Here is a 25423-nt window from a genome sequence, read left to right as displayed (position 1 = left end):
CTTCCTGACTGATGTCTTGAGATGTTGCTTCAATATTTGCACATAATTTTCCTTCCCTCATGATGCCATCTATTTTGTAAAGTGCATCAGTCCCTCCTGCAGCAAAGCACCCCCACAACATGACGCTGCCACCCCTTTGCTTCACGGTTGGGATGGTGTTATTCGGCTTGCAAGCCTCCCCCTTCTTCCTCCAAACATAACGATGGTCATTATGGCCAAACAGTTCTATTTTTGTTTCATCAGACCAGAGGACATTTCTCCAAAAAGTATGATCTTTGTCCCCATGTGCAGTTGCAAACCGTAGTCTGGCTTTTTTATGACAGTTTTGGAGCATTGGCTTCTTCCTTGCTGAGCGGCCTTTCAGGTTATGTCGATATAGGACTCTTTTTACTGTGGATATAGATACTTTTGTACCTGTTTCCTCCAGCATCTTCACAAGGTCCTTTGCTGTTGTTCTGGGATTGATTTGCACTTTTCGCATCAAAGTACGTTCATCTCTAGGAGACAGAACGCGTCTCTTTCCTGAGAGGTATGACGGCTGCGTGGTCCCATGGTGTTTATACTTGCGTACTATTGTTTGTACAGATGAACGTGGTAACTTCAGGCGTGTGGAAATTGCTCCCAAGGATGAACCAGACTTGTAGAGGTCTACAATTTTTTTCTGAGGTCTTGGCTCATTTCTTTTGATTTTCCCATGATGTCAAGCAAAGAGGCACTGAGTTTGAAGGTAGGCCTTGAAATACATCCACAGGTAAACCTCCAATTGACTCAAATTATGTCAATTAGCCTATCAGAAGCTTCTAAAGCCATGACATCATTTTCTGGAATTTTCCAAGCTGTTTAAAGGCACAGTCAACTTAGTGTATGTACACTTCTGACCCACTGGAATTGTGATGCAGTGAATTATAAGTGAAATAATCTGTCTGTAAACAATTGTTGGAAAAATGACTTGTCATGCACAAAGTAGATGTCCTAACGGACTTGCCAAAACTATAGTTTGTTAACAAGAAATTTGTGGAGTGGTTGAAAAATGAGTTTTTAATGACACCAACCTAATATGTAAACTTCCGACTTCAACTGTATGTTGTATTTAAAATGATGTTTGTTCTTCACTGGTTGCCCTTTTCTTGTGGCAACAGGTCACAAATATTGCTGCTGTGATGGCACACTGTGGTATTTCAACCAGTAGATATGGGAGTGTATCCAAATTGGGTTTGTTTTTGAATTCTTTGTGGATCTGTGTAATCTGAGGGAATTATGCATCTCTGCTATGGCCATACATTTGGCAGGAGGTTAGGAAGTACAGCTGTTTCCACCACATTTTGTGGGCAGTGTGCTCTCTCTCTCTCTGTCTACCTCTTGCTCTCTCTCTCACATCGCCACTTATAGCCTCTTCCAGTCTGTGTAGCACCACTTGGCTGATGCCTCAGCAGCTCTGGATGCCAGAAAGCTCACCACACAAAGTTCAGAATAGTAGCCAGTCGTCCTCACTACGAACCCTCTGCCTCTGGTATAAGCAGCCCACTCTAACCATTTGATTCCCGTCCCTCACTGCTGCTGTTGTCATTGACCATCGACCCAAGCCTGTTCTCTCTCTCCCTATCTATTCTCTCTATCTATGTTCTGTACTGTACCTCACCTTGTTGATGGAAACATGCTCTGTCATGTCTATATTGTTAACCTTGTTATGGAAACACAGTGGCATGCCCACTCCATCAACTCTCACCTCGTTGTGAATGAACACCATAAACGGATTATGGTGGCGTGTTTACTACTATAGCATACAACAGCACCACTTGATTTTACAGTCCTGTTTTAGATGGTATTTGCCTGGTATTGTCTAAGGGAATATATTTTCTAGATGGTAACAAGCAGGAAGAAATACAGTAACTTTCCAGTTATGTACTTCATTATTTTTTGTTGTTGCAAAAGACCGAAATTCCTTTGGAATTTTTTTGCATAGCCTAGTTCACCAGACATGTATGCTTGTTGTGATGGTCTTGACTTTTTAGTTTTGTTTACCCCTCTCTGACCTGAATGGAGGTGTGAATGGAAGGTGTGTGAAGTTCAGTGCTCCTTGACCAAGTATTGATACCATTACTGTAAACATGTCAAGTATTTTTGTGTGTAATGTATTTTCGGTGTGTCGGACCCCATGTAGACTAGTTGTCTGTTAATGGGGATCCAAATCAAACAAGTTACCATGTTTTTTGGGATTGATTGCCGTGGTGACCATGGTTCCAAGTAAAATTAACACAGGAATGTGAAAATAATTTTTATAAAGCTATCAATTATAATGCAATAACCTATGCCCTGCATTCACAGTAACATTCAAATTGAGCACTTGTTTTCGGGACAGCAGTAGGCTACCATCCCTGAACGTCACCTTGTTGAGGTTGTCAACAGCATAGCAGTGATTTTTTCCAGACAGGCGACAGACATAGGTTAATTGAGGTTATGTAAATTAGAGATGACACACACAATCTGTCAACACCGTCATCATGCCCTGTTGGGTTGTTGACCATGTCTCGTGGGGTGGGTTTCCTAGCACTGCGCACTGACCGCCCACTCTCATTGGCCAGCTCTGCGCATAAAGCAACGCTATTGGCTGGCGAAGTCTACTTCAAGACAACTCCAACTGTCGCAATCTTCAGAAAATCAACATTGAACGTAAACACTCGAGACAGACCTAAACATCTTGTATTCTGAACGGACATTTCGATTTTTCTTTACTATTTTTCTTTAGGATTTTTTATTTGCCTTGCATAATGAAGTTTGTCAGATTCCTGATGAAGAACGCTGCTTTGGCCAACGTGCCAAAGCATATTGACCATTTCTCAAAATTCTCACCATCACCTTTGTCTATGAAGCAATTCTTGGATTTCGGTGAGTAGAATACAAACTCAACGGCATCCTTTTGAATACCAATGCCATAATGTTGCTCAGAAAATAATTCGAGCGCACAATGTTTCAATATTAATTTCAATGTCGTGCACACTGATAGAGGGATGTCATTGTATGTTTTGCAGGCTTGCAGAATAACACATGGTATGAAATGTAAAGAAAATGGTAATTAAACCATACAAGACATAGGGGTATAATCTAAATCTAAACTACAACACTGAATATGGTAATTAGATATACTTTTTCAATATGTTTACACTGACTTGTCTCATGTGCAAACAATACGACCTACGGATGTAGGCTGGTTCAAGTTGTTCCAGCTAGCCAATCATAATGTTTAAATGTAGACTACAACGTTACCATGGTTTTCAGTAACGATATGAGATACTGAAGGAATAGGCAGAAGCCTGTCTGCATAGGCCATAGTTTGTCATGTACAGGTGATGTTGATGATGATGAGGTGAATAAATAATAGCTATTATTATTATTATTACACAATTGCTTTGATATATCCTCAAACACTTTTGCTCTAGCTTATCTAACTTTGACACCCACCATCTCCAGGTTCTACAAATGCCTGCGAGAAGACGTCCTTCGCCTTCCTTAGACAAGAACTTCCCGTCCGGTTGTCCAACATCATGAAAGAGCTCAACCTCTTGCCGGACCGCTTGTTGACCACACCATCCGTGCAGCTAGTACAACGCTGGTAAGAAACAGCTACAGCAATCAGGAACCTATCCGAAAACGTCAACTTTTTAACGGGACAGTAGCATATAATGTCGCCCTATATATACTAGAATCGGGATATATTGTGCCACAGTGTCAGCACACAAGTGTTTTATTGTTTGCAGCATATCGTACATACCCGGGGTTTGATTAATAAGCAACGTTGTTGTTATGGTCATTTGGCCAATGCATAGCTCTAGTGTCCCAGCTGTGCGCCACTCGCTCGCGCTGTGAACTTTGTCCCAGTTCCCTCCCTCCCTTCCCTCGTTGTTTTTGACTAAGGGTTGTCTTGGCAGGAACAGTTGAAACGAGGGGGGGAAGTACAGATACACATCAAGTAAACATGCATCTTAAGGTTATCCTAGGTTCCTGATTTAAACCAAACAAGGCTCATGTGCTTTCTTGCAGATGACTATTGGTTTGTTCTTGTTGAATGATAACGAGTTTTGCCGTCTTATTGATTAGCATGCAGCTCCTATCCTAATGTGGACTGGTAGGCTGGAAGGAAAGCCATGTGCATAGCTTTTGCAGAAAGGAAGGCTCACGTTGACTTTTTAAATATTTTTTTATTTATTGTTATTTATTTTACCTTTATTTAACCAGGAAGGGCTCATTGAGATTTAAAATCTATTTTTCAAGAGCGTCCTGGCCAAGATAGGCAGCACCAAGTCATTACAAAAATGACAGACAGACAACATGAAAAACTACAAGTAATCTAGTAAAAACCATTGAATTCACAAGAGTATAACAAAATCAAAAACAGCAAATTAAAACATTGACAGGTCAGGGAATCAGCCTCAAAATCCTTCATCAGTGATTTAAAAACACCAATCGGGACAAGTTCTTCCAGTTTAAAAGTATTTTGTAAGGTGTTCCAAGACGATGGCGCAGAGTACATAAAAGCCCTTTTACCAAATTCAGTTCGGACATTTGGAACAGTTAGCAGGATAAAGTCCAGTGAACGAAGAGTACCCACCAAATTTCTGAACAATAAAAATGCCCAAATAAAAAGGTAGTAAACCCAAAATGGCTTTGTAAATAAAAGTATACCAGTGACTGAGCCTACGAGTGACTAGAGAAGGCCAGCCAACCCTGGTATACAAAGTGCAGTGGTGCGTAAGGGTTTTGCAGTTTAAAATAAATCTCAAAGTGCCATGGTAAAGAGTGTCAATTGATCTCAAACACTGAGCGGAAGCATTCATATATAAAATATCCCCATAGTCTAGTAAAGGCATAAATGTAGCTGATACTAGCCTCCTGGCTTCAAAAGAAAAACAGGCCTTATTCCTAAAATAAAATACCAATTTCAGCCTACATTTTTTTGTAAGTTGTTGAATATGCAATTTAAAAGAGAGGCCGTCATCAATTAAAATTTCCAAGATATTTATATATGGTTACAACCGCAATCTCCTTGCCCTGACAGGTAGTAATAGGTGAAAGGTTCAGAGGTCTATTTCTTGCATTAGAAAACGCCATTAGTTTCGTTTTGTCAGTATTGAGGATAAGCTTCAATTGACACAAGGTATATTGAACAGTATAAAAAGCAGTTTGCAAGTTCTGGAAAGCTTTTGAAGAGACGAGGCACAACAGTAAATAACAGTATCATCAGCGTAAAAATGAAGTTGTGCATTTTGGACATTTTTGTCTAAATCATTTATATAAATAGAGAATAAGAGAGGACCAAGTACAGAGCCTTGGGGCACACCATTACAGACAGACAATTTAACAGACACGAGCCCATCAAATTGAGTGCACTGAGTTCTATCAGACAGATAGTTAGCAAACCATGCAACTGCATGCTCCGAAAGACCTACACTCGACAATCTCTGCCTTAGTATAGCATGATCAACTGTATCAAAAGCCTTAGAGAGATCAATAAAAAGTGAGACACAGTGCTGTTTTTTGTCAAGGGCTTCAGTGATATCATTTAAAACCTTCATGGCTGCTGTAATTGTGCTATGCTTCTTCCTGAAGCCCGATTGGTACATTGATAAAATAGAGTTAGTAAATAAAAACTCTTGATTTAGTTGGACAGAAGAGGCTCGCTGTGCTGTCCTAAGCAGCATATGAGAATGTCAGTGGAGTAGATTTACTACTGCTCTGTGTATAGGAATCACATGGACATATTGAGACACACACACAATGTGCCTAGCAATGCGAGATGGATGAGGGGTGTCCTGGTATCAGAGCGACGCAGGGACATGGATGCAGGAATGGCACCTAGCTGGTCCAAAAGCCAACTGGAAAATGACCAGTGCAAAAGAACCTTCCCTATCTACTAACAGTCTCTATTGACAGAGCCTGAGACCCAATAGCCTTTTGCTTTACTATTGAGAATCAATGTTTGTTTTTTTTCATCTCAGCATTTAAACAAATGTTGATGATGCCTGTGTGATTGTAACGTGGCAATACTAAGGTCACTAAATTAACTCTTCCTTCTCTCTCTTCTAGGTACATCCAAAGCCTTATGGAGATCTTGGACTTCCTTGACAAGAGCCCAGACGACCACAGTGTCTTGGAGTCGTAAGTGTGCACCAGCTTCCGCTAACTCCTCCATATTGTGGTCCTGTGTGGCTCAGTCAGTAGAGCAGTGGAGCATGGCATTTGCAATGCCTAGATGGATGAAGGGTTTGATTCCCACTGGGGTCATCTGTACATGAAATGTATGACTGTAAGTCGCTTTGGATTAAAGCGGCTTCTAAATAGCATATATTAATCATCTAATACTAACTCTGAAAAACTAGCTTTTTTTTTTTTTTTTTTTAATTGGTGGGGGGGGGGGGTTGTTAAAGACTAAGATTGACAGCCCCCTTTCTCCCCCTCTCTCCAGGTTTGTTGAGTCCCTGGAGACCATTAGGAACAGGCACAATGATGTGGTGCCCACTATGGCGCAGGGCGTCATCGAGTACAAAGACACCTTCGGCCAGGACCCGGTCACTAGCCAGAACATCCAGTACTTCCTGGACCGATTCTACATGAGCCGTATCTCCATCCGCATGCTCATCAACCAGCACAGTAAGTCCCGCCTCTGAGGTCACAGGCATTCCACATTGATTAGTTCAAAATAAGCTTGTCTAGTTAAAGCTATCTGTTTATTTTCAAACACAGTTCAGGGGATGTGGTTTTGGGACAACCTCTCACCAATTCCAGAGGAGCAATTCTTAGAAAATAGCTGTTGCTGATGGTTGACAGGGATTGGCCTATATCAGTTTGGCCTTGACCAATCCAGTTCCCCTTAACTAAACCTGCAACTCAAGCAGAAGGCAATGCAACAATTTGGCCCTGGCATTGAGCAAGCCGTTTGAAGCTGAGATTAATGCTTACACTGTTAGTCTTGACACACATTCAAGTAGTGTTCTAATTGTGCTGGCAACCAGTTATACAAGGGTTGGCATGGATAGACTGGCAGAGGTGCTTGCACATGCTGAGGTAGATTTTTTTTGACAGTCTCAGCCCGGAGGCCTGACTATAAGACAGGAAATAGGGTTGTTAAGAGAATTTTCCAGGTAGCCTCTAGAATTCTCCAACTATAGTAGGATAAGTAGTGTCCATGCTGTGCTATGGGTACAGCGTTTTGTGTTGTCAGCTCTTATGCAACCAATGGAAAACAGGTTCAAACCGCTTTGGACCACTTTTTTTCCACTTCACCCACCTCAGCACTATTTGTCCAAGGTCATTCAAACAGAACTGGGCCTTGCCGGTACTCTCCTGCCCTGTCTTTGCCTTTTTCAATCATTCACCAAAACATTTTGGACTTGGTCCACCACATGTAACATTCTAGCTCTTCCCCCCCCCTTTTTCCTCTCCTCCTCCCCTTGTCCCCCGTTTTCTCTGCAGCACTTGTTTTCGACGGGAACACCAACCCAGCCCATCCCAACACCATCGGGTGCATTGACTCCCTGTGTGATGTCACTGAAGTGATTCGAGGTTAGAGAAGCTTTGGGGCTTACTCATTAAATTGGTCTAAGGTGAAAATGAGGTGGTGGGGTGATAGAAAGATCCAGTTTTGAAGTGCTTATTCTGTTTATTTGAAGCCGATAACTCACAAAGAGTGGCTCTGTCTACATTTGGCTATCGTGTTCATTTTTGTTTGCGGAGTGACAGCTGGAAACAGCTAATTACATTTCTTTCTTTCCTTCTCCTCTCTTTCTCTCCAGATGCATTTGAGAGTGCCAAGATGCTCTGTGAGCAGTACTACCTCGGGGCCCCTGAGCTGGAGCTAAGGGAGATGAACTGTAAGCAGAGCAGGCCTCTACACACCCTCACCCTTAATGTGAATTTGAAATAAAAAAACTCACATTATCTTTAAAGCTAAATAGCGTCACATGCAGTACGTTAGTAGCTATTAATAGGGAAATAAACCGATGCACTTATGGGGATTTCATAGTCTGTTATCATTTCCCTTTTCAGCCAACAATGTCAGAGATCCAATCCAGATCTCTTATATCCCCTCCCATCTCTACCACATGCTGTTTGAGCTCTTCAAGGTGAGTCCATATAATGATGTCTTAAAACTCAAAGTGGATGATAGGGAGAACATTGGCTGTGTGGTCAGATGTTATGTGTTGACAAGTACCTGAACGTTCTCTTTTGATGTCCCCCAGAATGCCATGAGAGCTACAATTGAGACCAATGACGTCAGCAACAACCTCCCACCCATCAGAGTCATGGTGGCCCTTGGCGGAGAGGATCTGTCAATCAAGGTGAGTGACAGGGCAGACTTCCAATCGCAGTGCTCATCTAGCCTCGCGGGAATTAGAATCAAGATGATGAGAGGACTGGGGACAAAGTGTAGAGCTGTTGGAAACTCGGGTGAACCAATATCTAAAAGTGAACGTTTCTAATCCAGTTAAACTCCATGAAACAGCAAAACAACAAACCCAAAATAGAACCAACACATAGGCCTGTGTGACCTCTAACCTTAAACCCAATCCTGTTATACAAATCCTTATTTGAAACAACCTAATGGTTTGTAAGAGAAAGATGATGCTGGCTATAATGTTGTGCCACAGCTCAGCTCTCCTCTATTGTGCCCTCCGCCTACTTCACCCCCTAGTACAGCCTTCATCAATGATTTAATGCAGAGCCACTTGAGCCATGCTCTCATTAACAGGATTGGACAAAGTATGTTTAGCCATATTTAGTAAGGGATTAACTACAGCTGCTATTGGTTGATGTCGTTAACCTTTCCCCCAATTAGAATCTTAGCGGTGGTGAATGTGAAACTATGGCTGTCTCAATGAATTTGAGCTAAATCCTCTCACGATCCACCTTCACCATCTGCTCACCTCTGCACTAGATGCCTTGATTATTCCTAATGACCTTAGCATTTTCTTCTCTCTGGCCCGATGTTCTAATCCCAGGTTTATATCATAGGCATTTTTGTTCATGTATTCTTGCCCAATACATAGAGTGTTAATCAGTGATAGCTCTATTTAAATGGACCCAGATGGTCAATAAATGGGTTTGAGCGTAATCTGTGTGTAATCTCGCTCTCTTTCTCTCTCTTTTTAGGTGATGGATAAGGGTGGTGGTGTCCCCTTAAGAAAGATTGAGACGCTCTTCAGCTACATGTACTCCACAGCTCCCAGACCCGACTTCGGGGACAATCACCGGGCCCCACTGGTGCGTGATACACACACATCTACTTATATCACCTCACAGAACCTAAAAACGCACAGAAGCCATACTTTTGACAAGATAACCTTTTTTTTTTTTTTTGCAGTATTTCTGTACCTTGAGGCCAAATATCCTATTTTGTGCTAATAGTTCCAACTATGTCAATGTATTTTCATTCGCCGGTAACATTTCCCCTGTTGTGTGTCCCTCCAGGCTGGTTTTGGCTATGGGCTTCCCATTTCACGCCTCTATGCGCGTTACTTCCAGGGAGACCTACAGTTATACTCAATGGAGGGTCATGGTACCGACGCTGTCATTCACATGAAGGTAATAGGCAACTACCTACTACCTCCTTATACACCTCAGAAATGAATAACCTGTCAAGTTGTCACATTCCTAGACATGCTAATCGCTAACTCTATCTTCTATGCCCCGCTCTCTCCCTCAGGCATTGTCCACAGATTCAGTGGAGAGGCTTCCTGTGTTCAACAAGACAGCTCTGAAACACTACAAAGTCAACTTGGAGGCAGATGACTGGTGTGTTCCCAGTAAAGAACCACTGGACCTGGCCATATACAGAGTCGCCAAGTGAACTTTGACCTTTCAATTACCTTAAGCCCTAAGGAGAGAGAAAAAGGGCCAAATCTCAATGGGACCTAATGTTGACGTGGTGGTGGGAGAAAGACGTCGCGACCAATCCTGGAGGAAGTCTAGAAGAGAAGAAGCTTCTGATTTGCACAGGTTTAAAACCCCTAGTGGTTTCCTGTTTCAGGAAGTGGGTAAACCCACTCACTTCCTGTCCCCACTAAAGTTGTGTTCCTAGGAAGGGGGGTTCAGGGAGAGAGGACTGAACCAGTTGCCTTAGAAAGGCCATCTTCCAAAGTGCAAGTGATTGTAGATCTCAAATTAAACTGCTCCCCAAATATGATTAGTCTGATCTGTATGTTCCATCCCACACAAGGCCCTTAGCGGGAGCCTCCTGCCCCGCTTACAACACCTGGATTTGGGGTTGACAGTGGAGGGGAGCATGAAAGTGAAGGGGGGTGGCGTGAAAAATAGATCCTGTCGGAGAAGGAGAAAAAACCAAGGCGGAAGTGGGAGATCTTGTCATTCCGGTAGAGCGTGGGATCGACCATTTCAGAGTTGTGAAGGTTTAGGTGAAGTACTTGGTCATGATGGTATTCACTGTGAAGAATAGCCACTTCATTTGAGGGTCGTTTCAGTGGAGGTCGCATCATTTCAAATCCTTATCAGAGTATGGAGAAGACACAAAGGGGGTGTTACTTATCAGTTATCAGTGTTGTAAAGCATGGTGACAGCCAGCGACTGGTTAGCCTTGTTGGCACCTCCCTTTGCTAGTCAGATCAGCTATGTCCGGTTATAACCTGTTAGGAAGGTTGAAGTTGTAGCATCATAACTATTCGACTGTATCACATAGTATGTGAAACGTGTGTTAAATTTCACGAGTGCCTATTGCCAAGTGGCCTACATTTCAAACATCAAACATCCTAATGTCCTTGATAAGGGCCTTATGAATGCAGACAACAGATTGTTCACAAATATTAGCCAATTGGTCATTGTTTTCCTGGTATAAAAATCCTTTATTGTATATGGACCTACTTTTGTTTGGATTGGTCAGTGAGGAAAAATGTACACGCAACTTTGTTTTCTTTCCATTAGCTTGAACAAAAATGTCCAAAGCGCGAGCAAGTACAGACAGCCGAATGTATAGTTTGTAATTGTTGGATGGAATTCCTTGCCTGTGTGAATAGCTTGAGGTAGAAGGAAATGTGGAGATGTGTTCCCTAAGATGGACGGCTGCACTATAGAAGTTTGTTAATGGTACCACCGTAGTGACAGTTTGTCCTGCTTTGCAATGGTATGAACACTATTGGTCCAGGTGTGTGCGCATCCCTAGTTGTAGTTGACCCAGTCAACTGAGTATCTTCTAATCAAGCCAAAACGCTAGTTTCGTTTGTATTATACTTGAATTGAACAAAATGTACATTTCAAATGTCTTATTTTTAGGAATAAAGTGATTTATGTCAAATAAATGATGTCAAATAATGAAGTTATTTTTCTTTGTCGTCTTGATTAAATAACAAACGCATGAATGAACAACAACTGTGGCAGTAGTTTGATGCTGTACTTCACAGCTAAGGTCAAAGGTCAGTCATATCTGCTAAATAAGCAGCCTTTTGGCCAGCGTAAGCATTTATGACTGAGTTAAGGTCAACACTGTGACTTGCTGTGCTGATCCAGAGACAGTCTCAGCATTTCAGCTCAACTGCCTGCTCTTCCTCGAACAGTTAAACATATACATACATACTATCAGAGAACAAGGGGCCGGTATGGAGAGAGCCTGCTGCAGGAAGCAATCAATCTTGACCCGTCAGGTGGCGCCCTTGTAACCAATCAGAGAGGAGAGCACGGCCCAGCTTTATGTAACTGTCTCCTCAAGAGAGAAAAACAAGTGTAGGAGCCAGGAGCCAACCATTCATGGAGATATAGACCTGAGTTATGTCAAGTACTGTTTCTCTGATGCGGCCACTGCCTTGAAAGGCACCTTTGTGGGACTCGCTACAAATCTACAGAATTTGAATTTTGAGCCTTCAGTTGTTGCTGATACACTATACAGTTAAATGTACCGTATGTACAGTACAAAATGAAATCGCCTTACAATATTTTTTTTACATTTCCCGTTGCTTCATGCAATATTTATATTTCAACACTGGGTAACTTGGGATGGTTTCATAATGCTTTTCTTCTGCAGATGTGTATTCCATCACTGTCAAACTGATTTCCCCTTTCTTGGAAAGAGTACATTCCTGGAAAGTGTGTATGGGTGTACCTTTGTCTGTGTATGTGTGTGTGCGAGTCTGCGCACCGAGTCAAACTGCTGTGCTCCTCTCATTTGAGAACATTTTGTACAGCAGCCGTTTGTGGGCGTGGTTGGTCAGGCCTATGTGTTATACGAGGCGGCGGTGAACATAATGCCTGAGCCAGCCATGACGCTCGATCAGAGAAGTGATTGAAAATATGATGAACCTCTGCATTCTTTTTGGAACCCTTTTTCTAAGAGTGTCGGGGACTATCTTGTCCCACAGACGGTCATCAGAGTAAGATCCATGAGTTGACGTTAAATTCGGGCTACATTCACTTTTCTATGCTTTTCTAGCACAATAGTTCTCAATTTTCGAATGAGAATGATACAAGAAATCCAAACTAAAAAGATGGGTCAAACTTGGCATAACAACTGTAACAAAAAACTTAGTAAAACAAAAAACGGTCGTACATAGGAGCCTATACTCAAGCATAGTATAACTAGGCTAATGTGTTCTAACCTAGCTAAAAACAAGCATATACAACCAAATTATCTTCCACATTGCCACCTCCCTGTATTTACGACCGGTGGTGGAAAAAGTACCCAGTTGTCATACTTGAGTAAAAGTAAAGATACCTTAATGGAAAATGACTCAAGTAAAAGTGAAAGTCACCCAGTAAAATACTATTTGAGTAACAATAGAAAAGTATTTCGTTTTAAATATACTTAAGTATCAAAAGTAAATGTAATTGCCAAAATATTCTTAAGTATCAAAAGTAAAAGTATAAATTATTTCAAATTCCTTATATTAAGCAAACCAGACGGCACTATTTTCTTGTTTTTTTTAATTTACAGATTGACAGGGGAATACTCCGAGACTCAGAATTAATTTACAAACGAAGCATTTGTGTTTAGTCAGTCCGCCAGATCAGAGACAGTAGGGATGGCCAGGGAAGTTCTTGACAAGTGCGTGAATAGGACAATTGTCCTGTCCTGCTAAGCATTCAAAATGTAATGAGTACTTTTGGGTGTCAGTGAAAATGCATTGAAGTAAAAGTAAAAATTGTCAAAAATATTAATAGTAAAGTACAGATACCCAAAAAAACTACTTCAGTAGTACTTTAAAGTATTTTTCCTTACGTACTTTACACCACTGTTTACGACCTGCTATAGGAAAATGAAGTAGAAGACTAGAGAGAGGTGGGGTGCATAGGGGACTTTCTGGAGACTTTGCCCACCATGCAGGGTTTTTGTGAGGACTTTGGCAGCATTCGGTCTTTATGACTGCAAACATCCACCCGTGTCCATGTCTGGTACACTGACACACCTCAGTGAGATAAGAGCTGAGTGGGCAGACTGGAAACGAGGGAAAAATGAACAGACGGGTAGAGATAGAGGAACTCTGACGCACAGACAGACAGGTTACATAAAGCCCTGGTGAATCTAGTGTGGGCAGACTGGTTGGGGTGAAGGTTGGGTATGCGAAGCACCCGAGTCTTTGCCAATGGCTCATAGCACCGCTGTGTTAATGTCATTTCCCCTGGCTCCTGTTCATCAGTACTGTATGAATGGACCAAGCACCTGTCTACAGAATGACTGAGTGGTGGGTGTCCCAAAGTAGTAAGCCATATCTGGACAGTAAAGGCTCCACATTTAAATGGTTAAGACGGCATCCAAGCAGGTTGAGTTTCATAAGGCTATTTCAATGGGTTGACCACATCTCGATAACATCTTGACTAACTTATGATCACAAAAACGCCAAAATGACATGTATGACCTTTCAGCTGTATGCCATGTAAAATCTCATTGATGACTTTATATAAATATACAATCCATACTGCAATAGGACTCTAAGGTGAGGACATAGACATAGAAGTAGGGGTGCTAAGGGTAATGCACCACCTGATTTAAAAAAAAATATATATATATACAGTGCATTCGGAAAGTATTCAGACCCCTTGACTTTTTCCACATTTTGTTACGTTATAGCCTTATTCTAAAATTGATTAAATCAATGTTTTTCCTCATCAATCTACACACAAGACCCCATAATGACAAAAAAAACTGTTTTTTTGAAATTTTTGCAAATGTTTTATTGATCTCAGGTGCATCATGTTTCCATTGATCATCCTTGAGATGTTTCTACAACTTGATTGGAGTCCACCTGTGGTATATTCCACTGATTGGACATGATTTGGAAAGCCACACACCTGTCTATATAAGGTTGACAGTGCATGGCTTGTCAAAGACCAAGCCATGAGGTCAAAGGAGTTGTCCGTACAGCTCCATGAAAGGATTGTGTCGAGGCACAGATCTGTGGAAGGGTACCAAAAACATTCTGCAGCATTGAAAGTCCCCAAGAACATAGTGGCCTCCATCATTCTTAAATGGAAGAAATTTGGAACCACCAAGACTCTTCCTAGAGCTGGCCACCCGGCCAAACTGAGCAATCGGGGGAGAAGGGCCTTGGTCAGGGAGGTGACCAAGGACACGATGGTCACTCTGACAGAGCTCCAGAGTTCCTCTGTGGAGATGGGAGAACCTTCCAGAAGGACAACCATCTCTGCAGGACTCTACCAATCAGGCTTTTATGGTAGATTGGTCAAACAGAACCACTCCTCAGTAAAAGGCACATGACAGACCGCTTGGAGTTTGCCAAAAGGCACCTAAAGGACACTCAGACCATGAGAAACAAGATTCACTGGTCTGATGAAACCAAGATTAAACTCTTTAGCCTGAATGCCAAGTGTCACATCTGGAGGAAACCTGGCACCAACCCTATGGTGAAGCATGGTGGTGGCAGCATCATTCTGTGGGGATGTTTTTCAGCGGCAGGGACTGGGAGACTAGTCAGGATTGAGGGAAAGATAAACAGAGCAAAGTACAGAGAGATACTTGATGAAAACCTGCTCCAGAGTGCTCAGGACCTCAGACTGTGACGAAGGTTCATCTTCCAACAGGACAACAACCCTAAGCACACAGCCAAGACAACGCAGGAGTGGCTTCGGGACAAGTCTCTGAATGTCCTTGAGTGGCCCTGCCGAAGATCTCTGGAGAGACCTGAAAATAGCTGTACAGCGATGCTCCCCATCCAAACTGACAGAGCTTGAGAGGGAGAAACTCCCCAAATACAGATGTGCCAAGCTTGTAGCGTCATACCCAATAAGATTTGAGGCTGTAATCGCTGCCAAAGGTGCTTCAACAAAGTACAGAGTAAAAGGTCTGAATAGTTATGTAGATGTGATATTTCAGGTTTTATTTTTCATAAATTAACAAGAATGTCTTAAAACCTGTTTTTGTTTTGTCATTATGGGGTATTGTGTGTAGATTTGATGAGAGGGAAAAAAAACATTTTATCAATTTTAGAATAAGGCTGTAATGTAACAAAATGTGGAAAAAGTCAAGAGGTCTGAATACTTTCCAAATGCACTGTATATAGGCCTAATCATTTTTGTATTGTTTTTCTCCACATAATTAGTGAACTAGGCTTTTATTACTCCTGTATTAGCAGAGAAAAACGCTCCTCAGCACCCATTAAGGTTAGGGTTAGTCATTAGGGTTATCAGTGTGGTTAAGGTGAGGTTTAAAATAAATGACTTTGTGTACCACTCTGAAGAGCTGCCTCCAAAACAAGATTCATGACGAAAAACGCTAACCTGCATCTGGGGCGCCGTGCAGCCTAGTGTCAGCTACTGATGACTCGGCAAAGGTTATTTGCTGAGAACGCACACAAAAAGGGAAGGAAAAGAGCTGCCTGTTCAGCTGCCTGTGTGTGTGTGTGTGTGTGTGTGTGTGTGTGTGTGTGTGTGTGTGCGTGCGTGCGTGCGTGCGTGCGTGCGCGCGCGCGTGCGTGCGTGCGTGCGTGCGCGTGTCAGCGACCTCTTTTCCTCAACACTAAAGCACACCATGGCATGCATCACAAACTGCATCTCGTTGTTTATATACACTTGTGTTCTCTCTGCTTGAGTATCTGGTTTTTAAGATCAGTATCAGCGTTTATGATTGTGTCCCTGACTTCACGGAGCTTAACTATGTACCCAGGTGGTAACCAAGTCTGTATGTGTAAGAGACGTGCTATTTAATACACCGGGTGTGGTGGACATGATTGGGGCTAGCATCACTGTTTAGTTAAAACCAAAGTTCAACAAGACTTCTATCTACAGTAGCCCATCACACCGATTATTGCAAAAAACACAACTTCCTGTGAGTAGTGACCTGGATGTGACAGAACCTGTTTTGGAGACTGGTTTTTGTTCGGAATTTCGGATGACTGACATGCCCAAAGTAAACTGCCTGTTACTCAGGCCCAGAAGCTAGGATATTCATATACTCGGTAGCATTGGATAGAAAACACTCTGTTCCAAAACTGTTAAAATAATGTCTGTGAGTATAACAGAACTGATATGGCAGGTGAAAACCCGAGGGAAATTCATCCGTAAATTGCAAAAAACACAACTTCCTGTGAGTAGTGACCTGAATGTGACATAACTAAAACACATACTGTACACATTAGATTAGATTAGATGAGTTTATTAGTCGCGTGCACAGGGTCGCAGATATAATTGCAGAGTACAGTAAAATTCTTATGCTCCAAGCTCCAACAGTGCATGTAAAAAAAGAGGAAAATAATACAATTATATATACAAATGTACAACTGTAGCAGTGTAGAATGTCCATAGGGGAAGCAGCGCGGGGGGGTGAATGAAAAGTGAGAAGTGAATGAAAAAATAATACAAAAATATAATATATATTTACAGCTGTAACAATGATAAATGTCCATTGGAGTGTGAGGGCAATGTAAATGTGGGTGGGTGGGGGGGGGGGGGGGGGGGGGGGGGAAATATCCATATGGGGAGCAGCAAGTGTGTGGGGGGTGGGGGGGGGGCAGTCTGACCATTTTTGCCGTGATGCAGCCAGGTACGGAAACCCGGTATGCTCCTGTAGAACACTGTGAGGGTCCTTGGGAACAGGCCAAATTTCTTCAGCCTCCTGAGGTTGAAGAGTCGTTGCCGTGCCTTTTTCAGCACGGTGTCCGGCCCACTTGATGAGGATATTTCCCAACCGGGTTCCTTCTGAAGTCCACAATCAGCTCATTTGTTTTGCTGACGTTGAGGGAGAGCTTGCTTACCTGGCACCACGCAGTCAGAGTGCCTACCTCCTCTCTCTAGGCCGTCTCGTCGGTATTCAGGCCTACTACTGTCGTCAGTGAACTTGATGATGGAGTGGAACTGTGTGAGACTACACAGTCGTGGGTAAACAGGGATTACAGGAGGGGAGTAAGGACACACCCTTGTGGGGCTCCCCATGTTGAGGAGGTAATGAACTCCCTTGAAGCTGTTGGTGTTGATATATAAGTCAACAGCAGGGCTAGCTAACCCATCTTAGTTAAACCTAGTCAGATGGGTTTAAACTGTACATGCTTGTTGTTTGGTTTAAACTGTACCTTTTACATTTAACCTTTATTTAACTAGGCAAGCCAGTTAAGAACAAATTCTTATTTACAATGACGACCTACCCCGGCCAAACACGGACGACGCTGGGCCAATTGTGTGCCACCTTATGGGACTCCAAATCACGGCCGGATGTGATGCAGCCTGGATTCAAACCAGGTACTGCAGTGACACCTCTTGCACTGAGATGCAGTGTCTTAGACAACTGCTCCACTTGTGAGCCCCTTCACCGTGGCGAAGAAGGCACAAGCTTCAGTGGAATTGCTTTAAACTTCAACATTTTATAAAATGTTATGTATGTACTGATTAGATTTATAAGGTTTAACATCTTGAATATATACCTTCAAATCCTTTTTACAATTGTGTTATTCAAAAGTTATGCCAATTTATGTTGCAATGATACATCTACCTTTCCTTTTTCAGGGTGATGGGGCTTCTTATCTCTATCAAAAGATACCAGCTATGTCAGAGATGGGAGGATGAATCCCCTTTTTGTCTGTAAAGAGATTGTGTAGCTTCAGTGGTAGGTGCAGTCCTCCGACCTACTAACCGTAATAGAGGCCATTTTGATTAAGGGATTGATTGGAGGAATCTTTGCACTAGACTAGAACAACATTGAATTATATGCAAGCTCAGTGAAAGAAAGGAGGGCTGCTTTGGTGATATCTGTTGAGTGTAATGGCATGTCTCACGTGCCTATTATTTAGCTTTAAAGTGACGATTTTAGATAAAGACTGTCCATACCAAATGAGGCTAACACTTCCCGTTGGGACATGTGCCAAAAAGGACAGCTGTAACAGTTTAATTACACTGGCTGTCACAGTTTTACATATCAATTAAAGGAAAAGTATCTATTAAAGTATATATTCCTGCCAGCTTGATGTTAAGTCACTATCATAGTATTTAAGTAACCCTCAGGGTGGATTCAAAGATACAGTGCCATAAATATCACTTCCTTGACAGGTTGACAGCAAAAGCAAAGCGTTTCCAGGAATACAGCGTTGGGTCCCATACTTGCCTCTCGACATAAGAAAATCTCTGGAAACCACCAGGTCTGTGCTGTCAATAAGGGGACATTCTATGAGGTATCTTTCCATTGCTACTGGGAGGACGTAGTGCAGTGAAAATAGATGTTCCCTGATTATTTCCACCACTCTACATAAGGCTTGTTGGCAAGTGTTTACTGCAACGCTCGACCAACTTGTCAAGGGAATTTTTCGGAAGGCCCCACGAGGTGTGCCAACGGTGTACCCAAAGCATGTGTCCCTTTCATCCAGTGGGCTGGGACACCGATGACCTCAAAGACGCACGTCACTTTGTCACTGTGCCGACAGCTACACTGTAACAGAGCACCAGGACCAGATCACTCCACGTGGTGTCATGTGCAGGTTGTGTTGTGTGCTAAAAGTAGCATGTGAGCCTTGTAGCCTATCGTAGTTAGCCAGGCAAAGAAAACCCACCAGATTTAGATTCAGGTCAACTTTATTATCCCACCAGGGGTAATTCATGTGGTCATGTGCTTATACCAACAGGGGTAGGAAAAACGATGTACTAACAGGCCTGCTCTTCATATGACATCATTGCATAATTGTTCCTTTGCCTTTTGAACACGTTGCAGGGAGAGACAGGGGCAGGTTGTTAGTAGGTGGGAACAGTTAGTCCTGTTGACTTGATTCGGGGTGCTAATAAAAATCCGGGTTGATTTCCGTTTAATTTTCACCATTCATGGGAATGCAGTATGAACGGCACCCATAATTAAATCCATTACCTTCAACACATACGCTTCACACTGTACATTGTACATGACATCAGGTCCTACGGGTCATTTATTACTAAGTACGTTTTGAAATGTTTCTAGTGATTTACACATAATTGACAGCAAAAGTAAATCGGAGCATGAGTATTGCAAGCGTTGATTATCAAAAGCGTTTCTTATTCAAGTTGTTACTCAAGTTGTTACTCAACTCATCCCTGGTCATGCAAAGAGTAAATCATGTTTAGTCTTACCTTTAAAGTAAGAGGGATAAAGTCAAGTGGAAGTACTAAACACAGCTGTTGACCCCTCACCTTTCACAATACTTTGTACTGTATTATAGAGGTTCCCATTGACCCTCCGTCACCAACTGGTGAAAGAACGTAGATATTCTATTCACCTGCAATGCATGGACCCTGGCAATTATGAGGGGGTAGCACCCTCATGTGGCTGTGATCTATAATTGCAGAAACATTTTCTGATTGGCACTTATCATTACTATCCAGGGGCCATGGCTAAGGCATTATATTAAGAAACAGTAGCGAGGGGTTGGTAATATTATGGGGACATTATGGGAATATTAGAGGGGTGTTATGGAGACGATATGGGGATGTTATGGTGATATTGGGTGACCTTGTATGGATATTAGGGGGACGTTATACTGGTATTAAGGGAACGTAATTCCCAAGCTCAAAAGCCACATGAATGTTCTTATATGCATTTATGAGTGTTGACTTATCACATTTGAGAGACATGTTGTTGAGTCCATGCCTAAGATATCAGAAAGAAACACAGTCAAATGGAATGCAATAAAAGGACCTTTAGTTAAAGAGTCAAGTGAATTACACGGTCTTGTTGGAGAACTGTTTGAAGGTGTTCTGCGGGCCTTAGTTGATGGCGGAAAACATCCTCACAAAGCCGGGAGCATTTGTGTGGTTTCTTCCTTGGTTGAGAGGTAGATGGAAGATCCTCCTCTAGTGGAGACGTGGCAGATGGCGGAACGACGCGGGGTGCTGAAGACAGAACAGTGAGATTGACATGGACATGATTTTGTGTCGATCAAAGTTTTCCACTTCGACTTTTCCATTTACCGTATTGAGTATCCATGTTGAGGCATTGGATATACACAGTGACGTGCAGTCAGGGTAGGCAGGGTAGACAGTGCACACCCTTGTAATAATCTAATATAATACAATTACATTCTCAATGATTCTGGTGGTTTTTATGCTTAAAAATCAAAAAGTGTGCTAAAACTGCATCAAAGAGCTCAGGAAAGGCGCCAGGGTATACATGACCGTTTATGAATCCAGTCACTGTCTATGGACAAGGTCCGTATAAGCTTTGCTGCTTTGCCTAACATCATTTGTTGCATTGAGACAATTTTGCGCATCATAATTTCATATTTTGCGCATGTGTATTGCCTAAACATGTTGTGTGGGTAAGCCTGGGGTAAACTCTGCACATTTGGACGTGTCTACAAATACTGAGCAAAAATATCAACGCAACATCTAAAGTGTTGGTCCCATGCTTCATGAGCTGAAATAAAAGATCCCAGAAATGTTCCGTATCACAAAAAAGCTTATTTCTCTCAAATGTTGTGCATAAATTAGTTCACATCCCTTTTAGTGAGCATTTCTCCTTTGCGAAGATAATCCATCCACCTGATAGGTGTGGCATACCAAGAAGCTGATTAAACAGCATGATCATTAGCAGGTGTACCTTGTGCTGGGGACAATAAAAGGCCACTAAAATGTGTAATTTTGTCAAACAACACACTGCCACAGATGCCTCAAGTTTTGAGGGAGCATGCAATTGACATGCTGAATGCAGGAATGTCCACCATTCAGAGAGGGAGACCAACACCTGCTCTTCCTGACCATCAGAGGAAGAGACAGAAAATAATCCGATCGGGACAACGCCACGCTGCTGATGGCCTCCAGATATGATACCTGACTGTCAAAGCCTTCGACCGGCTTTCTGCTGATGGTCTATGGGGAGATTTTCAGATTTTCGTGTTCTCCAGAATAAAATAAAAGGTTCCTCTGTGTACGTATCAGCAACACAATAACGGCCTGAGACAAGACTTTGACACTTTCTATGATCGGTTTGAGGAGAAATGGACCACACTTGGACTGTCAGACAGTCGAGGGAGACAGCCAATGAGAGGAATGTTTTTCAACATTTTGGACAATCTCAGTGTTCAAGTGAAAGCCAGGTTTGATTATTTTGTCATCCTTGCCCCTCATGTCAATCGAGACAGACTTTTCAAACTCAAAAGGAATAATGAAGACTTCTACAACGTTGTCACCGAGAGGTTCACCCTGAAGGACAGATGAATGGACTTCATTTACAAGTAAATGTTGGCCTAAATGCATTTTCCTTTGCAATTTGAGGCTTATGCTACTGTTGAATGAACATGAGAATATACAACATCTCTTTGGAGCATTTGATTTATCAAGCTCGAATTTTGTTTTGATGAGGCACTTTTATGACGTTTTGAACTGCATGTTCCAGTCATTTCAATTCTTGATATGGACATTTCATTAGAACCTAATTTATTATATACACTGAGTATACCAAACATTAGGAACACCTTCCCCCCTTTTGCCTTCAGAACAGCCTCAAATCGTCAGGGCGTGGACTCTACAAGGTGTCGAAAGCATTCCACAGGGATGCTGGCTCATGTTGACTCCAATGCTTCCCACAGTTGTGTCAAGTTGGCTGGATGTTCTCTGAGTGGTGGACCATTCTTGATACACAAAGGAAACTGTTGAGCGTGAAAAACCCAGCAGCGTTGCAGTTCTGACACAAACCGTGGCGCCTGGCACCTACTACCATATCCCGTTCAAAGGCACTTCAATCTTTTGTCTTGCCCATTCAGCAATCTGTGTCTTTTTTTAATTTGTTATTTATTTCACCTTTATTTAACCAGGTAGGCCAGTTCCGAACAAGTCATTTACAACTGCGACCTGGCCAAGATAAAGCAAAGCAGTGCGACACAAACAACAACACAGAGTTACACATAGGATAAACAAAAGTACAGTCAATAACACAATATAAATATCTATACACAGTGTGTGCAATTGGAGTAAAGAGGTAAGGCAATAAATAGGCCATAGTAGCGAAGAAATTACAATTTAGCAAATTAACACTGAAGTGATAGATGTGCAGATGATGATGTGCAAGTAGAAATACTGGTGTACAAAAGAGCAAAAAAGTAAATAAAAACAATATGGGGATGAGGTAGGTAGTTGGGTGGGCTATTTACAGGTGGGCTATGTAGAGCTGCAGCGATTGGTAAGCTGCTCAGATAGCTGATGCTTAAAGTTAGTGAGGGAGATATGAGTCTCCAGCTTCAGCGATTTTTGCAATTTGTTCCAGTCATTGGCAGCAGAGAACTGGAAGATAAGGCGGCCAAAGTGGGTGTTGGCTTTGGGGATGACCAGTGAGATATACCTGCTGGAGCGCGTGCTACGAGTGGGTGTTGTTATGGTGACCAGTGAGCTGAGATAAGGCGGAGCTTTACCTAGCAAATACTTATAGATGACCTGGAGCCAGTGGGTCTGGCGACGAATATGTAGCAAGGGCCAGCCGACGAGAGCATACAGGTTGCAGTGGTGGGTGGTATGTGGGGCTTTGGTGACAAAACGGATGGCACTGTGATAGACTGCATCCAGTTTGCTGAGTAGAGTGTTGGAGGCTATTTTGTCAATGACATTGCCAAAGTCGAGGATCGGTAGGATAGTCAGTTTTACCAGGGTATGTTTGGCAGCGTGAGTGAAGGAGGCTTTGTTGCAAAATAGGAAGCCAATTCTAGATTTAATTTTGGATTGGAGATGCTTAATGTGAGTCTGGAAGGAGAGTTTACAGTCTAGCCTAGGTATTTGTAGTTGTCCACATATTCTAAGTCAGAACCGTTCAGAGTAGTGATGCTAGTCGGGTGCAGGCAGCGATCGGTTGAAGAGCATGCATTTAGTTTTACTAGAGTTTAAGAGTTTGACACACTGAACTTTGAGAAGTAGTTGGTGAACCAGGCGAGGCAGTCATTTGAGAAACCAAGGCTGTTGAGTCTGCCGATAAGAATACGGTGATTGACAGAGTCGAAAGCCTTGGCCAGGTCGATGAAGACGGCTGCACAGTACTGTCCTTTATTGATGGCGGTTATGATATCGTTTAGTATCTTCAGCGTGGCTAAGGTGCAACCATGACCAGCTCGGAAACCGGATTGCACAGCGGAGAAGGTATGTGGGATTCGAAATGGTCAGTGATCTGTTTGTTGACTTGGCTTTCGAAGACTTTAGAAAGGCAGGGCAGGATGGATATAGGTCTGTAACAGTTTGCGTCTAGAGTGTCTCCCCCTTTGAAGAGGGAGATGACCGCGGCAGCTTTCCAATCTTTAGGAATCTCAGACGATACGAAAGAGAGGTTGAACAGACTAGTAATAGGGGTTGCAAAAATGGTGGCAGATCATTTTAGAAAGAGAGGGTGCAGAGGGTCTAGCCCAGCTGATTTGTACGAGTCCAGGTTTTGCAGCTCTTTCAGAACATCTGCTATCTGGATTTGGGTGAAGGAGAAGCTGGGAAGGCTTGGGCAAGTAGCTGTGGGGGGTGCGGCGCTGTTGGCCGGGGTTGGGGTAGCCAGGAGGAAAGCATGGCCAGCCGTAGAGAAATGCTTATTGAAATTCTCGATTATCGTGGATTTATCGGGGGTGACAGTGTTTCCTAGCCTCAGTGCAGTGGTCTCAATTGTATCAAGGCTTAAAAATCATTCTTTAACCTGTCTCCTCCCCTTCATCTACACTGATTGAAGTGGATTTAACAAGTGACATCAATAAGGGATCATAGCTTTCACCTGGATTCACCTGGTCAGTCTATGTCATGGAATAAGTAGGTGTTCTTAATGTTTTGTACACTCAGTATATATGTGTGTAATAATATTTCACATAATAATTATTTAGTGTGTGTGTTTGCGTGCGGTGCATTGGAACAATTGTAAATCCATTTTGAAAGGCTATGGAGTTTGCGTTGCAAACTATTCGGATGAAATGTGTCCATATATTGGTCTGTTAGTGTCACCAATTTGTTGTAACTGTGGATGCTACATTGGTCTATGGCTGAGCTAAGTTGAGCAGTGTGTCATTTTGTCGGATGATATGAAATATGCCGCCATCGGAGGCTATCGCTTGTGTATCTTGGCTACACTGGTATTTATATTTGGTGATTTTTTTTGTAAGATGCACCAAAGTAACAACACAGTGTGGTCAAAGACTTAGTAACTTAATTGTAATCAAATCAAATCACATTTTATTGGTCACATACATATGGTTAGCAGATGTTATTGCGAGTGTAGAGAAATGCTTGTGCTTCTAGTTCTGACAGTGCAGCAATATCTAACAAGTCATCTAACAATTCCACAACAACTACATAATACACACAAATCTAAGTAAATGAATGGAATAAGAATATATAGAGCACCCAAGAAAGTCCAGCAAGCGCCAGGACCATCTCTTAAAGTTGATTCAGCTGCAGGATCGGGGCACCACCAGTACAGAGCTTGCTCAGGAATGGCAGCAGGCAGGTGTGAGAGTGCACCTGCATGCAGTGAGGCGAAGACTTTTGGAGGATGGCCTGGTGTCAAGAAGGGCAGCAAAGAAGCCACTTCTCTCCAGGAAAAACATCAGGGACAGACTGATATTCTGCAAAAGGTACAGGGATTGGACTGCTGAAGACTGGGGTAAAGTCCTTTTCTCTGATGAATCCCCTTTCCGATTGTTTGGGGCATCCGTAAAGAAGTTTGTCCGGAGAAGACAAGGTGAGCGCTACCATCAGTCCTGTGTCATGCCAACAGTAAAGCATCCTGAGACCATTCATGTGTGGGGTTGCTTCTCAGCCAAGGGAGTGGGCTCACTCACAATTTTGCCTAAGATCACAGCCATGAATAAAGAATGGTACCAACACATCCTCCGAGAGCAACTTCTCCCAACCATCCAGGAACAGTTTGGTGACGAACAATGCCTTTTCCAGCATGATGGAGCACCTTGCCATAAGGCAAAAGGGATAACTAAGTGGCTCGGGGAACAAAACATCGATATTTTGGGTCCATGGCCAGGAAACTCCCCAGACCTTAATCACATTGAGAACTTGTGGT

The 25423-nt window shown here is 42.6% G+C and overlaps 1 protein-coding gene across 1 annotated transcript; it reads left to right on the top strand.

Moving 5' to 3' along the window:
• Positions 1-2633: 2633 nt before the first annotated feature.
• On the top strand, positions 2634-11324 carry LOC120034536 (pyruvate dehydrogenase (acetyl-transferring) kinase isozyme 2, mitochondrial-like). The gene is made up of 11 exons (XM_038981133.1): positions 2634-2886; positions 3469-3610; positions 6082-6153; positions 6461-6645; positions 7468-7557; positions 7788-7865; positions 8041-8117; positions 8235-8333; positions 9145-9255; positions 9463-9576; positions 9698-11324. Exons 1-11 carry the CDS (start codon positions 2769-2771, stop codon positions 9839-9841), a joined length of 1230 nt encoding a protein of 409 aa, XP_038837061.1. The 5' UTR covers positions 2634-2768; the 3' UTR covers positions 9842-11324.
• Positions 11325-25423: the final 14099 nt, after the last annotated feature.

Source organism: Salvelinus namaycush, chromosome 41, assembly GCF_016432855.1.
Source record: "Salvelinus namaycush isolate Seneca chromosome 41, SaNama_1.0, whole genome shotgun sequence".
Lineage (NCBI taxonomy): Eukaryota > Metazoa > Chordata > Actinopteri > Salmoniformes > Salmonidae > Salvelinus > Salvelinus namaycush.
The sequence above is the reverse complement of the archived record's forward strand: the minus strand, read 5'-3'. Positions and strand labels throughout refer to the sequence as shown.

Excerpts from the sequence above, each read along its gene's own strand:
- LOC120034536 (XM_038981133.1), top strand. The coding sequence starts at position 2,769 with ATGAAGTTTGTCAGATTCCTGATGAAGAACGCTGCTTTGGCCAACGTG. Across the intron at positions 6,154-6,460 it reads GACCACAGTGTCTTGGAGTC|GTTTGTTGAGTCCCTGGAGA; the intron begins GTAAGTGTGCAC and ends CCCTCTCTCCAG. Across the intron at positions 9,256-9,462 it reads ACAATCACCGGGCCCCACTG|GCTGGTTTTGGCTATGGGCT; the intron begins GTGCGTGATACA and ends GTGTCCCTCCAG.